We start from the raw sequence: 20,276 nt of genomic DNA, 5'->3' as shown, positions 1-20,276 counted from the left end.
AAGACTTTCCTAAAGCTTATCATTTAACAGAAGCATCCTTGTGGTACAAAAGGGTTTATTTCTGAATTAGCCTTTGCTAGTTCAAGATACAGTCATAAACTACCAAACCTGTATTCACACAGCGGTGGATCTGATTTAGTAAAACCCTTTCCGCTAACCAGTGTCACTGGGATTTAGTCTGCTCCCATCTCTTCAAACCTTGATGAAGGCATGATGACTTGCTGAAGAATTACTTAATACTTCTTCCTTAAAGAACCACTGTGGATTTGGACATGATTGAATAAAAGGTTCATTCTGAATCCCTGTTCTGACATAAGACAAGTGTGCCAGTAGGTTTTATGTGATTTATGTGCTAATTAGACACTTTTTCTCATTAGCCAATCTGAAACTGGAACTGCCTTCTCCAGAGGAGAGTCAAAATCTTCCTCAATTTCTGTGCAAAATACACCTGTTTCAGTTGCTAAATGTGATGTATACCATAGAAAGTGACAGGCAAAAGCATACAAATGACAGGAAAGTTAAAAACAATTGATTAACAAAAAAAGCATGTCATTCTCCATCTGATAAGATAAAAAAGGGAAAAATACAATTAAGAAAAAGTTTTAAGCCCTTACATGCTAGAGGAAGGGCATTTATTACAGCAATATCGGTGACATCAAAATTCATCAGCTGAAACAGAACATAATTTTTAGGGTTAGAGATGGTAATCACAAACAAATACACATTATATACAAATATATAAAAATGTAAATAAAAATTTAGTTTTTCAAACACAGCTCATAGAAAGAAGGCATAAAAGTAAAAGAGAATTTTGTTTGCCTACTGTGCAAGTAAAGAAGAGATGAACTGTCAATGCCTTAAGCCGGTTCCTAAAGTTGTTTATACACAGTGGGTTGCAGCAGTGACTGAAAAGTGATCAAAACACAGAGCGCGATGAGGAAGGACTCAGCCTGGCATCTCTCTATAATGAAGCAAAAGCTGTGTTCCCACTCTCTCTGGTCAATGCATGCCATGAAATATATGTATCCCGTATACTGAGATAAATTCTAAACATAATTTTTATCAACTATAGATGGATTAATGGGCTAGATTCTGCAATCTAGTCTGATTATGTGCAAATTCAACGTGACAGTCTTAATTTGACACATATAATTAAAGGTCATAGCAGGATTTCCTAGATTCAGAGATTTTTTTCACCCTATCTCAGCTACTTCAATGCATTTTAAGGAAAATTTTATCTAGGAGAATAATCACATAATTTTAAAAACTGCTTTTCATATTTATTGAGTAATATTCACTAAAAAGAGTATAGGCAGTGACTTCAGGGAAGCTGTTTTCATGAATAAGATAGCATGCTGTAAATATGAATTCTAAAATTAGGCCTGACTGGCTTTCTTTGTAAATGCAGAGTCCTGCCCATAATGGTATTCAGTATTTGGTTTGACCCATGTTTATTAAATTTATCATATATAGCTAAATGACAGAAATTATTGGTGGGGCTGAAGACAGGAGATGGCAAATGTTAAACTGTACAGCATAGCTGAATTGTGAAGATCGGAACTGTGTTTTGGGTAGAAGTCCATTTCACAGAAAGGCTTTGCTGTTCAGCAGCTCTGTGTGTACGTGGGGGTGCGTGTGTAGCTGGCTGGATACGGAAAGCGCCTGCCGAGTGCTGGGCAAATACGCAGTTGTGTGCCATGCATGCATGCTGAATGCAGTGATGCTGGGGTGAAGAAAGTCACGGGATACTTGGAGCTGTGATAAGTCCTGTTCCTTACACGTGGGAGGGAGAACTCAAAATCACGAAACCTGGGCCCTCATTGGTTATTGCAGACAATGGCGGTTATGTGGGCTACGCTTCCTGAGCTGGAAGAAACTTTCATAAAAGCATTATCCACACGCACACCCGTGCAAGCCTTTGGACACAGCTGGACATATCTAACTCAGTCAGTAGCAGGCCCTGAACATACTCACCGTAGCCAGTTCCTTAGTAAAATTTTTACCCTCACATTACAGACTGACACAGCATTCAGCTTTCTTCCTATGGTATAAGACAGAAAGGAAATGTATCCTAAGCAAGAACGCCAATGAAAGACAAATGTCTAAAGTAACAGTGAATGAAAGAAGCTTTCTGAAAACAAAACAAAAAAACCCTTATGTAAGCTCGTGAGAATAGAACAGAAAATAAATGCTATCTAGGGGTTACCAATCAAGAATAGTGCATGAAAAAAACAGGCTGGCAGGTTTTCTGCTGCTTATCTGGGACCTGAGTAGCCAGACCATCCTGATCCTGAGGAATAAGGTTTCTCTGAAGCTGTCTCTGAAGGTCTTCATTGAATTTCTGAGCGTGAATTACTTAACATTTTAGCTGTGCAGTAGAACTTGGAAGAAGGAAGTCACTACTGGTTGGGTTAAGATACTGTATCGCGCTTCTGATATTCAACCTTAGTAAAATGTTTCCAAAATAAAAAGGCAAGTAATTCTACCTCCTGCTAAGGAACAAAGTTACTACAAAGATGGTTATGTCTCCTGAGTTTCCCTTACCACTGTGCTTCTCTTTTGGGTTCCTAACTACCCTGCCAAGCTGGGGAGCAAGAATTTTAAAGGGAAAAAAAAAAAAAGAAGAAGAAAAAAACACAACAGAAAAAAACAGAAGCTGCCTCTGAGTTTACTCACAAGGTCATACCTATGTTTAAGCACTTAGCTGAACTAACTTTGGCTATTAGGGCTCTGGCAAGGACTGTCTCATATTTTATGTATGAACTCTGAAATCCCTGGTTGATGTTATAATATAAACACTAGTAATTATTTTTAACGTTAAGGCTGAAGATAGCAGTCAGATACTGGATTCCATCGCTCTAACAGATGTAGACTGTGAAGCTGCCCTTGTCCTGAAAAGTTTACAGTCTAATTATTAGTTGAAAGCCATCAGAGGATCAGCAATCACACATCTACATACACATATATTTTCCTCCTCAGTTCCCCAGAGAGATACACAAAAACAAATCTGTATCTTGTTTAAAGTTGTATTTAAAGAAAATGAGATGTAGTAAATAAAGCTGAGTCTGAGGGGAGAGAAATATGCGAGTAGGATTTCCCAAGCTGCACAGAAAGTATGGGATTAGAAAGAAATACACATGAAAAGGTATTGTTTTATTAGGCAGAACATGTTCACACAAGTTGGAAAACAATCAATGAGGATCAAATAAGTACTTTCTTATAAATGTACATGTTTAGCAAAGATAGACTTTGAAAAAGAACACCAAAGTCCCAAAAGAGTCATGTAGACAGACATCTGATAAGCTTCCAGAACAATGACCTTAGTGTGCTTGATCCTATATGCTTAAGTCTGTGAAGTGACAGAAAAAAATTAGTTAACAACATCAGGGTTTAGAATAAACATGCAGGAGTTTTTAACAATAGCATAATATAAAGATCTTTATGTAGTTTCAATTTCACACCAAAAAATCAAGAAATTCAAGTAATTGGGTACTATAAAAACAACAGAGGTTGTACCTCGTGTAAAAGGACAAAATGACATTCTGCCATCTTTAGGGATTGCCAAAGCCGGAGTCAAAATTTGCAATCTACATTACAAACTGTACTGCAACCTTAAATATAGAGGGGTCTATATTTAGAACAAAGCAGCATCGTTAGTGCTTTGTTAAAGTGTTGTCAGAGCAGACTGTTTTCAGATGCATGAGACAGACCCAGTTTGTGCAAGGAATCTCAATCAAAGCAAACCCACCTTGGAGCTTCCACTTCAGGTGCAAATCTTGCATGGCTCTGTGGCTCCTGCACCTCCGTTTCTCTCCAGTATTCCATCATTCTCACAGCACAGCCTGTCCCAGCTGTGGTCTCTTCTACAGACCGTATAAAAATAAAATACAGGATAAAACAGGACGCAGGGTTTTTCTGCATAGAGTGATGGGTACTTTCTTCTATAACAACAACAAAACCAGCCAAATGCCAAGCAGTAAGGTCTTTGCTTTGATTATAAGGCAGAGCTACACCACCACTATCTGTGAGAAGATAAAAGTCTTAGATATATTGGATATATAATGAGTATAAGCAACTTGATATATTGGATTGCCAATACAAAATATCACAAGAAAATTTCACATCCTCTGGAAAACTATTACTGAAACTTGATCCTGTTGCTTTGACCGAATGCTGTGCCATTGTAAAGTTTTGCTGCTGCCTCAGGGTTTGGGAGCGGATTCACAGCCTTTTGGATACATATCTGCAATACAACCAAGATGATCTAAAAGTTCCAGTTATGTGGCTTGGTAACCAATAAATGATGCATGAGGTGAAGAAGACGTGACCTCTCTTCATTTATGGAACTCTGCAAGTATTTATTTGTCTGTGGTTCACCAGGAAAATCCTTTCCTTTTTAAAATGTACTTTCACAGGAATTGCTGCCATACCCATCCTGCATTAATATTCAGGATCTGCACTCATAATCCATTGCTAAGCAACACTTAACAAAATTGATCTTGCATTAAGCAAGCTCTGGAGCTTGAATAATACATTATTTCCTCTTTCTACTTATAATCAGTGAAAACCTTTGGTTGCCTTTTGAATGTCACAATATTAAAACTTTTTATTTTAAACACTGATTTTAATTGTGGAGAAAGTCCATTTGGATTAAGGATCAGATGTAAATTCACCCTTGGTACTCTTTAATGCTAAAAGTAAATAATACAGCCCTTGAAGAATGTGGAAAAACTTAAAAATTGAAAGGAATGTAATGCAGAGCAGCCATATCCCATTTTGCATTCGGATACATTAAGGGCAATACCTTGTCAGCTACTGTGTGTATATCTTAAGCATCTCTGTCACTGTTTATTTATATTCTGTATTAAGATCACACAACTGTGTGCATTTATATGCTGAATACAGGAGTTTCTGATTCCCATGCACAAATTTTATGTACATAGGAAATAATCTGGCCTCTCTGGAGTTTTCTGAATGGCTGCTGGGGATGGAATTCCATGCCTTAAAGTTGCTAGAAATTACCTGTTTTGTCTTTTAGCCCATTTCTCTGCCACTGCAGGATAGCTCCCCTGAGTATATTCACCAATGCCTTAATCATCCTGTTCTTAAGAGTCTCAAGCAATGTCTCCTTTGGGAGTTCACTGCACAGTCTATTAGATCTTAGTGCTAGACAATACTTATTTATATTCATCCTGTACTTATTAAGCCAGAGTCCTTTGTGTCTCTATCCTTCCCAAGCCCCTGCTACACCAGTGCAAGGCAGAATGCAGGAAGTTACTTTCCTATGATTACTGAAGGCTCAGGTGTTGGGATAATTATTTATGCTTCCACCGTCAAGCCTTTCTTCACTTCCATTAAATTATAAGATGTCTTAAAACTCAAAAAATTGGGCCCTAGAGAATATGAATTGATTCATTTTATCTCACACTTCATTCTACAAGGCAGTTTTCTAAACCAAATCTAAAATACAATTTTAATTCAAAATTCCTAATAGGATCCAGACAAGGTGTTAATTTGTTGACATCTCCTATGAAATATTTTTGCTTACGCTCTGTTTGTCTCCATTAAAGAATCTAGTATCCATGCTGTAACACCTATGACTGATGTGAGGAACTTTAATCAAAGGCTCTTCCAAGCATCTGTACTTTGCATTTAGGAAGTGTATGAGTTATTTAAATGAGTAGAGAATATAAGCTACGTATCATTTTCTAAGGGACTTTTTTCGTGAAATTAACCAAAACACTCCATCTTCTCCTTGGTTTTTTTTTTTTTTTTCCTTTTTGCCTTCATCAGTGTTAAACTTTATGTTTTGACTTCTCTGTATTTCATTATCCTGATCACTCCCTGTTTAGTATACTCCAGAAATTTCAGTACTGGGCTGTAGACTCCTTTTACCAGGTAACTGAGGTTGGTGTTAAGTAAGACAATCCTAACGTTCATACCTACTTGCTTTCTGCTTGTTTCCCACCAGGTAGTGTCTCGAGTGTTTGACTAACATATTTACTGGTCTTTCTTCCACCGTTCATTTCTAGCTGGCAAGTCTTACAGCCCTAGTACAGATGTAACCCGTTCATATGTTCCACCACATACAGAGCAGGAAGAATATCCAGCCACAGGCTACGGTGCACCCTGAGGTGCTGCTCCGCAAAGACGCTTCCTTCCCACCCGGCACTGCTGCTGGATTCATCCCCACTTCGACAAATACTTTATATTTTGGCTTGTCTAGGATTCAGTAAGAATAATCTTTCCAGATGGGCCAACCTTTCCAAGGCCAGCCTTTGACTTTGGCATAGTCGCCCTTACAGACATCCTCTGTAAAAATGAAATTCTCAGTGTTTTTGAATAATCATCCAAATAACTGAAAGAATTCTTCTGTGAGGAGGTATAAGTAAAACCAGACACATTCAGGCCGGTGAAGGCAAAACTGCCAAAACAACCTTGCTGTTTAACTGAGCATAAGTTTCAAAAACCTTTTTTCATTGTATTGCCACCAATTTATCTGAAATTCTTACACAGCTTCTGCAAGAAAAATAAAATATGTAATCTTTAGTTAATAAAAATGCATATTGAAATTAAAACCATGAGCATAAATTTTAACTGTTCAGTGGGGAGACATTTAGACCCATGATAATACTGAACTTGATTTTTGAAAGGTAACTGAGTCTCAGCATCTTCATCTCACCAGAAATTTTGCTCATTCCTTACATTTTATACCATGTTGTTCCTTCTCATTATTTATAAAGGTTGAAAGTTATGTTTTTTCTGTGACAACACGTATTCCGATGCTGTAATGGCAGTGCATCTCTATTACAGATATTCCACCATTTGAAAGGGTGGCAGTTGAGAAAAATGCATTACTCAGTGCTTCCCCATATGACCTTAAACAACATTTTGTTCTTGATGAATTGTACTTCATATGCTTCCCTGTCACTGCGTATTTATTAGGCATAAACCAGGATGTAAACATCTGGTCTTAATTACACAGTCTTTGTATTTTGCAGGGAACACAACAGTTTGAATTCATCCCTAATAAGGAAAACAGAATTACTATAGTAAGCCAGAAAGAGTTAGGGTTTGGTGCCTTATATCCTTTTCGGATTTAGAGACAGAGAAGTCTCGTCTGAGAGCTGTGGGATGAATCTGGGACCCAAGCCATACTGCTGGGTTTGCACCTTCTTGTGACTTTTTAGCTCTGTGTCTCTGATAAGCACAGCTTTAGCCTTTAGCTTTTGAACATCCAGGCAACAGGTTTTCAGTTTTCTGTTGGATAAAATGTCAGCGAGTTTTGCTAAAATTATTTTTTACTTTTACTGTGAAGTCTGGGAACAACTCCAGTCTGTCTGAGCAGGTTCTTTGTTCTTTTGACATTTTCTCCCAGCAACCGTTTGGACTATGAATGGTGAGAAATATTGGTCAGGAGTCTGAAGCCACATTTCAAATTGATGGCTTAAACTCACACATACTAAGCAGCCTATTGAGCTTGTCAGTATTTACATATCTAGAAAAATAAACTGAGACATAGGATTGTCTATTTAATTGTAGCTTCTTGCAAGGAAGCTGCTGAGGGGGACAGAGAATAATGTAACTATTATATAGTTATTTCTCGTCATTGTTGTTAAATCCTTCTATTGGAGAGGACAGCAAAGGACAGGCAATTCTTTTTATGTGGCATCAGTGTGATGGAGATTGTCTCCTTATGTGCTCTTTCATTCCGTGTTGTCTCCATTGCTGGCCTAGGTGACAATATTTAATAGTTCATGCTTCTTTTGAGGCCAGACTTCAGACCTTTTCTTAGACTTTTCAATGTCTAAAGTCACCCATTTTTCTATGAAGCCTTGGGAGATCACTATCTTTGCCCCTTTAACAATTTAATAATCTCACTAAAAAAGGTATATAGGTCAGGAACATGCAGACCTGACTTTTGCTAATAGTATTAATTTCTTTCTGCAGGGGAATTTCAGCTATACCTTTGGAACTTGCAGGTTTTGCTTCATCTGAGGTCAAACAGGCTGGTTTTATGAATTGGGTTTAGAAAAACTTGTATGTAATCAAGCTCTGCACTTTGCATGGTTGCACTTCTGTCAAAATCTCCAGAGTGTGTGCAGGCAACCAAGAATCCTGTGCTTGTAGAAGAGGAAAAATAATCTTCTCAACAGGTTATATGCCAGATCCTCTGGCAATGGCAATAAGGTTTCTATATTCAGTTTGAGCTGACTTTAGGATCCTAAAGTACTTAAAGAAAATGTTAAACCTTTGACTGAGGTGAAAAACTCCCTGTCTATCTGAGCCTATTGCTATTAGAGTTTTGCAGACATAATGGACTCCAGAGTAAGAGGACTGAGTACCGTCTTTGAAAAGTTTTCTATAACCAACTTCGTTTACTCCTTGTAGTTCCCTGGACTTCAAAATTGGTTAGTTTGACATGACTGGCAAGTCAGGATAGATTTGCAAGATCAAAACTGGGTCCAGACAGAGTAGCACTGTTCCTGTTTTGTTGACCCCATAGATGCTGGTGTGGGGAACCTGTATCACGTGAGACAGACCGTCTGGTTTTCAACTGGGCTCACTTGTACTTATATGTTTAATATAGCTCTCTTATCTGAAACCAGAACTGTCCAGATCAAGTTATGATACCTGGAAAATTAAATTCCATCTCCATCTTAACTTTCAGGTTTCAGAAGTTGTATTAAATGCAAATACCTTTCTGCACTTAATTAATTCAAGAAATCCTCACACCTTCTTTTTGTGTGTTGGGGGAACAGATTTATGGTGTCAATGGATGATCTTCCTGGCCCTATTAGCTTCTCTCATTGCTTCATTTATTATTTATACCTCATGGAATCTACTTAATTTTATTTGTAGGGTCTTTTAGTTTGGTAGCTTTTGTTACCTCCAAAGCTGCCTGGAGATTTTATATTGATACTGTGGGTTTGCTCTGATGAAAATCTCAATATCTTGTGTTTCATCAAAAAAATTATTTTTCTATCAAAAAACTCTCAGAAAGAATGGAAAAAGACAGAAGAATGGAAAAAGTCTTTCCTGAAAGGGATGTTGAATATACAAGAATAAGGAATCAAAAGCATAGGGCTGGGAAGACTTCAAGAAGCCATCTAGTCAAACTGCAAGGAGTCTCAGAAGTCATCTTGTCTGCTTATATTTTGTTTCCCTCCCTACAGATCCTTTTCAGAGCCTGACAATGCACAAAGAGGAAAGGTCTATAGTTTCAAGGACTTCTGTCCCTTGGTGAAAAACGCTTCCAGTTTATGCGGTTAGATCCTTTGAGTCGAATCATAAGGAAAAGGTTCTACTTTTTCCCATCTCAAGGGATTACTTGCCTTAGGATAAAGCAGTGAGAAATGCACCTCATTGCTTTTCATCCTGTCCTTAAAATGAAAGGAACTTTCCCAGGGTTTTTTTCTGTGTTCTGAAATACCTTCTCCATTCCCTGGAAGGCACTCACATATCCTCCTTATTTATTTTGTATTCTTTGCCTTTCCAGTGACTTGGCATCATCAAGAGCAGGAATCAAACAATAGGCTTATTTTCTCTTGAAGTAAATGTAATCTGTAGCTTTTCTCAAATTCATATCCCTGTTGATTTGATTAACCCTCTTAAGAGAATGTGTGAGCTCCCCACTAAAATGCCCAGAGCTACAATCACTTAGCTCATTGTTTGTTTTTCTTTGATTTTATTTTTTTTTTAACTAAGAATACTATTTTTGGCATTTCATTGCGTTTAGCGCCAAAATCCAACCTAAAATTAATACATCTCACTTCCTTTCAGGCAGGTAGTCCATCTTCTGCTGCAGTGTTATGAACTGCTCCTATGAAAAATTTTTCTGAGCTGCTAATGACATTGTCATGGGTTTTGATGCAGCACACGCTCTTCTAGGGCATGTGAAATTATGTAAGCCTTTGCCATTATTGCATTTCTTTTTAGGCATCAGCAAAATTTTGGCTCAAATATATAGCACAGTGTGCCACCCCATGTACTACTTTTTGAGTGGACTTTGACATTGGGTTCTGTATATATTCCTGACCCCAGGCATACTTTCTTGAAATATTAGCAGATTATTTCTACTCCCTATGGAATCAAAGCACTGCCCACCTTCCATAAATTTCACTGTAGCATGAATTTTACTTGGCAGATCCTGATTGCTTTGTCTAGGGTGAATTCTGGGTTTTCTGCAGCATCTCTGCCAGAGCTTTGTCTGCACGTGTGAGCTGGTCTCCTCCTCCCTTGGTGGATTCATTTTCTCCCACACACCTTGGAATTGCAAGATCTGGAGTTGCATTAGAACGTGGACAAATTCTTCCATGCTTTTTGCACTCCGCATTTAAAAACTTAACACTCATCTTTCATTCCTATGCAGAATGAAGTGCTACTTAGATTTCTTTAATACACTTTCAAACATGGCCAGTTAACTGAAAACACATCAAGCACTTCGGAATCGCCTACTGTGAGAAATAAGGCTGCTGCCTGTCTGCCTTCCTTTCTGCCAGTCTCCATGCTTGCTGACACGAGGTGAATCCTCCATATTTCTAGACACTGTCACTGCAGGTAAGGCATTTTCCTCCTTTATAATTCCTGCCCTTAAGAGTATTAGTAGGGTTTGGGGGATATTTTTCTTTGGCTTTATAATGCTGTTATCATAGACAATTCAGTAATTGCTTAAAGCAGAGGAAGATGCTGAGAATTTTTTAGAAATTTTTGTCCATTTTCTGACCACCACACGGTCCTTCACAGAATACTGTCCCTGGTGCAAGGACCTGCTTGAAGTATGCATGACTGGACCAACAGTTCATAGCAGCAGGACTGTTTACCTAGACCAAGGTCTGCCCCCGCCATGCTTGAGCCATGGCGCTGCTGGGGTAGGTACAGCAGTACAGGCTCATAGCAGAGCTGAGCCAACGGCCACATTTTTGTCAGTTGCCTTCAGTATCCCAAGGCCCAAAGCTGCCTCTGAGAATCAGGTGTTCAGAACCCTTGTGCCACACCTGGGGCGCATGGTCCACATTCCTCAAATTTCTTACAGCCACCCTGGGATGCTAGCAGACACTGATGCTGACCATAACTTGCACTTTGTACCTCTCTTTCAGCTATTGCCACACCTAACGCCTCTCTTCTCTCCCTACCCAAAGTCTTCGTCTTAAGCACACTCACTTCAAGGGATTCAGTGATTGTGTAAAATAGCATCTGGTTTTCCATAAGGGTTCAAGTTATTGGCAAAACGAATCATCAGCTTCCCTGGAGAGCTTCAGCTTCATGTCTAAAATGTAGTGGCAGGGACAAAGAAAATTTTTTCTCTACATTATCTGGGAGTGTTGCATTCTAGCACATTCTTAACGTTATCCCCCATAGGAAAACACTGAAGCCGCAAAGACTGAGAAGGGTTTACGAGTATGCAAACCATTATGGCCCCTCTGTGGCTCATCTTTATTGTCTTCATCTATGGACATCAATACTTTTGTTTTATTTTCTTTAATGAAAAGAGGGTTTAGTGAGAGCCAGAAGATTGTTTGGTCCAACAAATCCCTGGTTCTTGTCATTTTCACGTTACTCAGCAAATCTGAAACTGCTGTTAACCATGTGTATGTAATTGGGCTGACGCGAAGCCTGGCCTCTGAAGCTGCAAGATGTTTTGGGACTTGTGGGCCATCAGGCAGCAACGCTTCCAGACTGGAATCTCTCCAATCTCTCAGGAAAGCTGCTGCTTTTGTAAGGATCTTAGCATCTGTTTATATGGGCAAGAAAAAAGGGGAATGGGATGGGATGGGTGAAGTAAATGAAAGTAGAAAGGGAAGAATGGAAGAAATGATCATAAAGGAACCATAAAGACCTCAAAATGCAAAATCTGCAGAAGATCATGTAAGAGGGAAAAGAAAAAAAGTAGCAAATATGGGGAAATTTGAGACAGTTTAAAAAGAAGCAAAGGATAACGGGGAAAGAACAAACACACTTGAGGCTTCCCTAACATTTACATGAATAGACATTTTATTTTTGTAGTTCAGCCATTAATGATGCTCTATATTCCATGCAGATTTCACTTCTGAAATCTGACTATTAATGTAAATGGTGTTATTGATTATTGTTTGGTGCTGTGGTGTCTTGTGGATGTTCAAAACAGGATCTTACTGCAGTAAACATTGAACAAACCCATTTGATATTCCACTTGTTAATTTCCAGATCTCTGTTTCTGTTCGTATATTACAGAAAGGGCTTAAGGCAACTCTCTGAGACTGCCTGACAGTGGCACATCTTGGGATGGCATTTTCCATGCTGAACAGAGCTACAAAACTTCATAACAGTGTTTCATCCCAGCTAACTATGAAGTCTGAGGACAAATTTAATTCTAGTGACCTTTTCCATCTGAAGATGAAGGCTGCATTGGCAGAGTTAACTCTGGCGTTAAATGGTGAGAGCTCTTCACTGCAATATTTATGTTAACCGATTTTTGTGATGCAATTCCTAGTAAAAGTTCCAGTAGTAATAAAAGCCGCTATAAAATAAGGTTGCCGTTTTACAAGATACTTTGTGAAATTCTATAAAATTACTTTTGTCATGATCACCATATCGACTGGAAAGATAGGAAAGTGAAACTATTTGTCAAATATTCAGGGATTATCTTCCCATTAAAAACTTTAAACTGATGAATGTTCTGATGTGACCCAAAAGACTGAGTCATATGGGTAAGGATGATTTTTTTGTTACCCTGCAGGTCCTGAGGGCAATAATCACAGGACCTAGCTTTTACCTAGCATGCCTCTGGTTTGGTAGGCTCTCTCTGGAGTCAATAACATCCTTCAGAAAACAATCTACAGTGTCTAGGATAGACTTCGGCTCTGAGGCATCGTTCGGAAGGACTTGTTTCTTTTTCCTTATGACAGAGGAAATTGAGGATTAGCGTCAGAAGGCAGAAGTTGATTGTCGTGAATACCTGCCTCAATCTCATCTTTCACTTTAAATGTAACCTTGTATTTGATTATACATTTTATGTGTACACCAGTGTTTTCAACTCTGAATGTATTTTTCTTTCCTCTTCTAGACACCTGTGGGCAAGATAGCTTTGCAAGGTGGGAAAAACTCGGTCCTGAAATCTACCTCCAACTTCTGTAGGTGGTAAGTCACTTTATTTATTCATTGGTTTTTTTCTGTTCTTTTGCCTGAGTTTTTTGTCTTGTGCCTCTTTACCATAAATTGTGTTCAGCTTTTACTTTGCCCAGGACTTGCCAGTATTTCAATTCATTTTAATCTGGGGTATTACAATGTTGTAGGATCTTTCCAGGTCAAGAGGTGTTTTCTCTTACACTGAAATCACTGACGTTGGGGCTAAGTGCTTCAAAAGGATGAGAATACAGGGGATTGCACCAATGGCCATGTCTCCAAAGCAGCTGGTGCCACTTTACCTGCAAGAAATCCATAACTTCCCTGCCATGTGACATATTTGCAGCACTTCTGGTTGTAAGCATTCAGCAAATTCTTGCAAAATTCCAGGCACTATTGCAATAAAATACAGCTGTCTTAGCCTTATATAGAGAAGAGGCCAGGAGCAGAGGCGAATAAAGAGGTCAAATCAAGAAACTATTTATAGTATTTTTAAAGAAGAGGAATTACAGTCTGTTGTAAAGTGGACAAATGTTTCAGGAACTTTGTATAAGCCAACAATCACTCATTGCACAGGTTAAACTAGTATTTTTCTGCACAATTGCCCAGCAAAGCTAACAAAGCTGAATCTGCAGTTCTGAGAATCATGGAAGGAAATAAACCCCCTGTCTATTAAAAGGATACAACAGTATATGGAAGAGATAAAGGGTTGTTAAATAAAGGTCTGTCCCCCTGCATGTTCCTTTTTAGTGGTGTATTTTTAAATCCAGTTAAATTATAAGAATTGAATTTTCCTAATCCAGTAGTGAAGGACTCTGGTGCACAGTAAAGTACAGAAATGCACGTTAAACATTTGTTACTGTAAAGATTTTCTTTCCTGAGTGAATGTTTAAAAAATGAAGTCAGTGGAATTGGGCCTCACAAGAGGAGTGGAAAAAACCATCAATAAAAGTCCACAGAAGATTTCCAAGGCTCTACTACAAAGGCTGCAGCCACTGCCTCAAGAACTATGGAAGTAATCAAGGAGGTGAAAAAGTGACTTTTGCTGCCAAGTATAACTGGGGGAAGTAAAATCCTTCACATGGCAATGCTTATGTGCTACTGCTGCTGACTTTACTCTGCTGGGTACACGCTGCTGGCTACTGGCTATGATGTGGGACAAGGTCAGTGTAGCTTTAGGGAAAACAAGAGTGGCTGAGTTGGTTCTCCAGGCATCCTTATTTTGGTCTAGGGGGAAGTTAACATGCTTCAGTTATGTTGCCTGCAAGACTGATGCTGCAGGCTTTCTCTATTAACTGCAAGTCCCAAAGTGCCCTATTAAGACAACTATCACATTCCTCTGCATGGGGAATTTAGCTGGAGATGAGATCTGGCCCTTGATTCTTGTGTGTGTGAAATGCTTTCTGCACCAGAAGGTTCTGCTTCCAGAAAGAAGCCGGACAGGCTACAGCATGGAGAAGCTGGCAGGGCATGGTTATTATTACAACTTCCGATAAAATAATTTATACAGTTGAAGTGAGCTATCAAATAATATACAAAATCAATACTGTAGCACTTTTTACAGCTGCAAGCACCAAAAAAAAGGAGAGATTTTTAACTCTTCAGTAGTTCTTCTAACTTGAAACAAAGGAGCTTTCCACATCCAAAATGCCAAATAGTTGAGTCATCCACTATAGAGAGAGACCTCTAATATTATATTCATGGATGAGAATTAGAGGCAATTATAGCACTGTCCAGAGATAAAAACCAGCCAACAAGGATGTTTCAATTCTAGTCATGGATGATAAACAGTGTGGAGGTGAAACGCTGCAGCTGCTGAGTGAGAGATTGCTATCAGGATTAAACGGGAAGCCTGCGTTTTACTGGATCAAGAAAGATTAGCCATGTGTTGAATATGGGATTATGAAGTAATTAAATAAATGAAGACACATTTCTGACACAAATGCTACAAGTAAGAATGTAATTACTCACGTTATAGACAATATTTATGTAATTTATCATTCAACCTTTGACTGGCAAGCATATCAGCCCGCTTCATGCTAAGTGAAGTCAACTGTACTGAAGTCACTGAAGGACTGTGCCTGGTTTGCTGTGCTAACAAGTGTGTTTTGCAGGGATGAACTAACTGCTGCTATAAAAATATAGTGGGTAGAACTCCAAGTTTTGGGGGAAACTGTGTTCTGCTGCTTTTTACTAGCCAGGCCTGGCAATTCGTGAGTTGAAGGAATGGTCAAGGGAGGATTAAATCGGTCTGACCTGCAGTGGGATCAAGAAAGCAGTACCTAGTGCATCTACACAAAACTGGAAGCACTGATGCAGCTCCTTGTGTATAAAAATCCTCAAATATTTAGTAGGTAACGTGGTTTGCGTATGATGGTGCTGAAATGTCTGGGGTGAAACACATGACTCAAATGGAACTGTATGCAGCTGAGTGGCAATAGATTTCTGTAAGCTCACTGGGGAAATCTCTTAACCATGAGATTTAAGATGGTGCAAGATCTTTAATGGCTGTGCAGAGAAGACAAATCCTCTGTTGTTAAAAACCTTACAGAAAAGGCCCATACAGAACAAACTGCACAGTACTCTGTTAATCTAAGTAAGAAATGAGAAAGCTTGTGTTCACCCTGCCAGGTGGAAGTTATATAAACCTTATCTGTCACTGAAACTAACAGTTTTATAGGAACATCTGTGCACAACAGAGAGATATTTGAGAGGAATACTTACCCTGGACCACCATCAGAAGAATGGTATAGTACAGTATAGGAAGGAAGGTGCAGCAAGGCATTTGGATATGGATTTACATCCCAATCTGCAGGGCTTTGGTTTGGATGTCTTCTATTTGTTGCTTTTATTGGGTTATATTTTGCCCTCCTGCAGGTATGTTGCTTTCATTAGATTCTGTGTGCACCAAGGGGAGAATGCAATGTGCATATGTGCTTGTTCTCTACCGTCAAAATTAACATTGGGGTTTTTTTTCAGTCCCAGAGGCTTTTATTGTGGTTTCGTGGCACTTAGGAACTGTATTTAAAATCAGATCTAGGAACAGAACTGTATACTGAGTTTAGTGCTCAGATATAGAGCAAAAAATGAATAAACATCACCCTTTTCTACATCACTGAAGAAACGCCTAATGTGCCTGTAAAAAATGGAATTAACCCTGTTGATAGTTTTCTTGGGGAGAAAAGGTGGTATTTACAAGACACTTTAATGAACCATATTTGAAAAATGTCAGATGGAACAGTATTTACTGCTGCATTTAAAATGATAAGCAAAAGTATATGTCCTCATTCTTGGGCATTCTATTAATTAGCAGGGGCTGAGTTCTGTCTTCCATCCAGGTGCAAAGAACGAGACCCTCAGTGAGAGCCTCCACTCTGTATTCTTAAAATCAAATGTGGGTGTGAAATTTCCCTATCCCTTGAAACGCTCGGAGGTGAGAGGATGAAGAGTGCCTTCCTCATGGTCCTTGGGGATGGATACAGCAACTATCACCCAAACCCTGATGTGGGAAATAGCCCAGCCCCCGTTCCCACCTCCTCGGTGGACAATGGAGGTCTTTCTCCTTTCTTGCAGGAGAAGGTCTCCACCTTTCACCCTGGCTCCTAGACCAGCACGTAGCTAAGAGCTCCCCTCCTCTGCCTCTTCCTGTTTTTAGGGATGGAAGATGGCTCTGGCTCTCGCCTGTACCCTCCCCACGGCCCAGGCAGCCCCACGCTTCACTGCCTGGTGCGGGAGCAGAAACCCGCTCGCACATGGGTTGCGTTGGCCAAGGGAGGGGAGCTCCTTGCCAAAAGAAATTAAACTATTGACGCAGGGTGGGTGTACGCTACCCAGGGCTTATAGACCTGGTATTTGTGGGGTTTGATGTTTTAAAGGCCAGTTCGACGGCTCCATCACCCTTCCGGCTGCGGTGAGGCTTTCATTGTCGAGCCCTCCGAGGAGGCTGCACCCGGTGGCCTCAGTGACACCCGGCCGCCCCCACCGACACCCGGCCACCCCAGTGACACCCGGCCGCCCCCACCGACACCCGGCCGCCCTGCCCTGCCCCGCCGCGGCCTCCACAGGTGCAGGGGCGACCGTTGGGCGCGCGAGCGGCGCCCCGCCGCGCCCTTCCCTTCAGGCGGGCGCTGCCGCCGCGCTCCGCCCCCGCGCCGCCGCCGCTCGGCGGTAGATGGCGCCAGACCTCGGCTGGAGGCGCCCGGCCGCCCGCCCGCCGCCGCGCACACACGGCCGGAGCCGCTGACGGCGCCTACTCGGGGCTCGCCGCGCTCCGACCCGCCGCCCGGCAGCGGCGCCGCACAAAGGAGCGGAGCGGGAGCTGGAGGAGGGAGCGGCGCGCACGGCGCTCGGAGCCGCGCTCGGTGGCACTGCCCGGAGGTAGGGGCTCGCTCCGCGCCCTGGCAGCCAAACTTCGCGGAGCTGGCGCGGGCGGCTCCGGCGGGGGGTGTCCTGGGGGCTCGGAACGCCGCGCTCCCCCCTGGCCCAGCGCCGGGTGATCCGTTTTATTTTAATTATTGTAACCTTCGCTGTTCCCCGCCTCTCCAGGCTGGGCGGGGGTGGGGGGGTGGGTTCTCCGCGGACCCGGCGGCTCCGCAGGCAGAAGTTGGCGAGGGGCGTGAGGGGAGGCGAGCCCCGACTTGGGTCCCCGCGAAGTTCCCTGCCCGGGGAAGCCCCCGCCGCCCCCCGGCGCTGCTCGCCGGCCCCCGCCGCCCCCCGGCGCTGCCCGCCGCTGCCCGCCGCCCCTCTCCTCTCCTCGCAGATGTCGGGGGTGCTGGTAATCGCTGCCTGGTGCTTCCTGCAAGTGGAGAGCCGGCATCCCGAGATCATCACGAGTAACAGCAACCACGGGAATTTCCTGGACAACGACAAATGGCTGAGCACCGTTTCGCAGTACGATAAAGACAAGTACTGGAACAAATTCCGGGATGTGAGTACCTCTTCGCTTGCGCGTACTCGCTCGTTCCGTTCGGCCGTAGCATCCTTCCCGTGGGTGGCTGCGGGCTTTTAGAAGCGGCGGGTGGAAGAGAGATGCAGCTCGGGCAACCGGTTGCTGCTTGTATGAAGGATGTTCAGAGCTGTTCAGAGCTGTTTGGAAGCCGGACAGACGGTCCTGGCCTTCCTGATTACCCCATCGATTGGGGCAGCTTAGGCACGATGTCACTCTCACGCAAAGGTCTTCAATTTTCCTTTCGGGAGGAACTTTGAGCGAAGTTTCTGTGCCTGCTGATTAAGAGGCTAGTTAACTGTAAAATGATGGAAAGGGGTGTGTGTGTGAGAAGGGAATGTTTACCAGTTCAAACCACAAGGTGGAAAACAGTGAAGCTTTTCTTTTTGCCTGCAGATTTGGTGGAAAACACTTTATTGTCAGTTCTGCTCATGGAAATCTTTGACGCTGGTATAGGGTTGGAGGAAGCAATGCTTTGACTCAGGGTTTTTTTCGGTCTGGAAAATAGGGGTAACTTCAAGATGTGTTTTGACATGTATTTGTACAAAACAAGTCACTTAAGCTTGAAATTAAGTCTTGAATTCCCCTAGTTTGAATACAACTGCATGTATTAAGTCAATGACTGGAAAAAGGGAAATGCAACGTTTATGGTAAATGCAATATTTACAGAGCTCCTTTTGCTTCTGCTGTCTGTATGCTGAAAAAGCTTTCTTGGAGCACACAGAGGAAACCCTGCTTCCATCTGCCCAAGCAGGGTGAGGGAAACATTACTGTTAAGGTTGATGATGAGCACATTGAGGTTAAGTGTTCTTTATTGCATGGGATTTGTGCCCTGTGGCTGCAGTGTGACCCTGGGAAAGGGAAGAGTAGAGCTGGCTAGCAGTTCTGCTGGCACTATTGTTTGTTTGTTTAGGAAGCTCTGGTATTTTATAATAAACTAACAAGTTAAACTTTGATGCTATGCGTTTGTCTCTGTGGTCTTAACACTGTATCTTATTTTGCAGAGGAAGTCAGAGTATTGCAGTTAAATGTGACCAGTCTCTGCCTAGGTTATTCTTTCTACGTTTTTCTGTAGTTGTGGTCATCTCTGTGTTTGAGAAATCGTGCTGCTCTGAATCTCAATATGACAGAGTACAGCATTAACAATGGTATCAACAGATATGTCAGAATGTATATTTGTGTGCAGTGACTGTAACGACATCCACCTACTGGGACTGTTGAAGTTCTTGTATAATAGGTGTCTGGAAAAGCCTATGCTAGTGCTCTAACTACTGGTTTATTAAGAGGATTCTACAGTTAACGTGTTTTCATAGATATTTACCAGAGTCCAAGGGAATCTTTGTTAGTATTTGGTGTAGTCTCCTGGGGAGCACAGGCTAAGGATTTCACTTGTTAATTTCTACATCCAACCTAATGTGAGAATTCAGCAGCATTTGAAAATGGTAAATTGAATGAAGGACTGATGAATCCAAAACCACTAGGGACAGATTTATAGCAAGGGACATCTTTCAACAGTCTCCTTCCAGATTGGCATTCTATTAATCACGCTTCTTGAGCTTAAAGGTTTTATTTAATTTTATGCAGGTGATGGTTGTTTGGGTTTGGTTGGTTGGTTGTTTTTTCAAGCCTGGAGTTCTTGCAACCTCTTCTCCCTTTTCCTCAATCTCACAAGTGAAATTGACAGAGAAATTACTCCTCTTCCCATGGAAGATGTTTGTGAAGATTACCTCTCCCGTGTTTTAAGCTTTCACAACTGAAAATGCATTTTTAGATTTTCTGAAAATGCTAACAAAACCTGTAAAGCCTCAAAAATGTTTTCTATAGGAAGAGTCAATTTATGAATAAAACCCTCTTAACGCGTCCTCTGCCAAGCAAAAGCAAATAGTAGAAAGTTAATGCAAAGTTTAGGGTTTTTTCTACCCAGCTGTCTCAATGGCTCTATTTAATTACTTCAAACTGGCATGTTACAAATGCACATGATTATCCATGAAACCTTTTATGGTGCAGATTAACAAGCTACTAATCATCTCCTACTAAGCTTTTCCAAAAAGAAAAAATAAAAAGCTTTTGTATGTCATTAAGCTCTTAATAACATGTCTTCAGCTACAGTGATTTACCGCATCATAATGTTCTGTGTCCACAGATGAAGACATGCGTAGGTAGAGTTGCTGCCAACTTAGTTGGTACAGTAGAGACAGTGTGCTCCTTGCATGCGAAGATGTCATTA

At 41.2% G+C, this 20,276-nt stretch overlaps 1 protein-coding gene across 1 annotated transcript in view; it reads left to right on the top strand.

Annotated features, from left to right (window-relative positions):
* The first annotated feature begins 17,306 nt into the window (after positions 1 to 17,306).
* Positions 17,307 to 20,276, top strand: part of SPOCK1 (SPARC (osteonectin), cwcv and kazal like domains proteoglycan 1) — a 324,674-nt gene continuing 321,704 nt past the window's right edge. Inside the window, exons 1-2 of the mRNA XM_056350365.1 lie at positions 17,307 to 17,481; positions 17,864 to 18,031. Of these exons, the coding sequence (XP_056206340.1) occupies positions 17,864 to 18,031 (168 nt within the window). The 5' untranslated portion in view covers positions 17,307 to 17,481. The remainder of the gene's footprint in view (positions 17,482 to 17,863; positions 18,032 to 20,276) is intronic.

Source organism: Falco biarmicus, chromosome 8, assembly GCF_023638135.1.
Source record: "Falco biarmicus isolate bFalBia1 chromosome 8, bFalBia1.pri, whole genome shotgun sequence".
Taxonomy (NCBI): domain Eukaryota; kingdom Metazoa; phylum Chordata; class Aves; order Falconiformes; family Falconidae; genus Falco; species Falco biarmicus.
The sequence above is the reverse complement of the archived record's forward strand: the minus strand, read 5'-3'. Positions and strand labels throughout refer to the sequence as shown.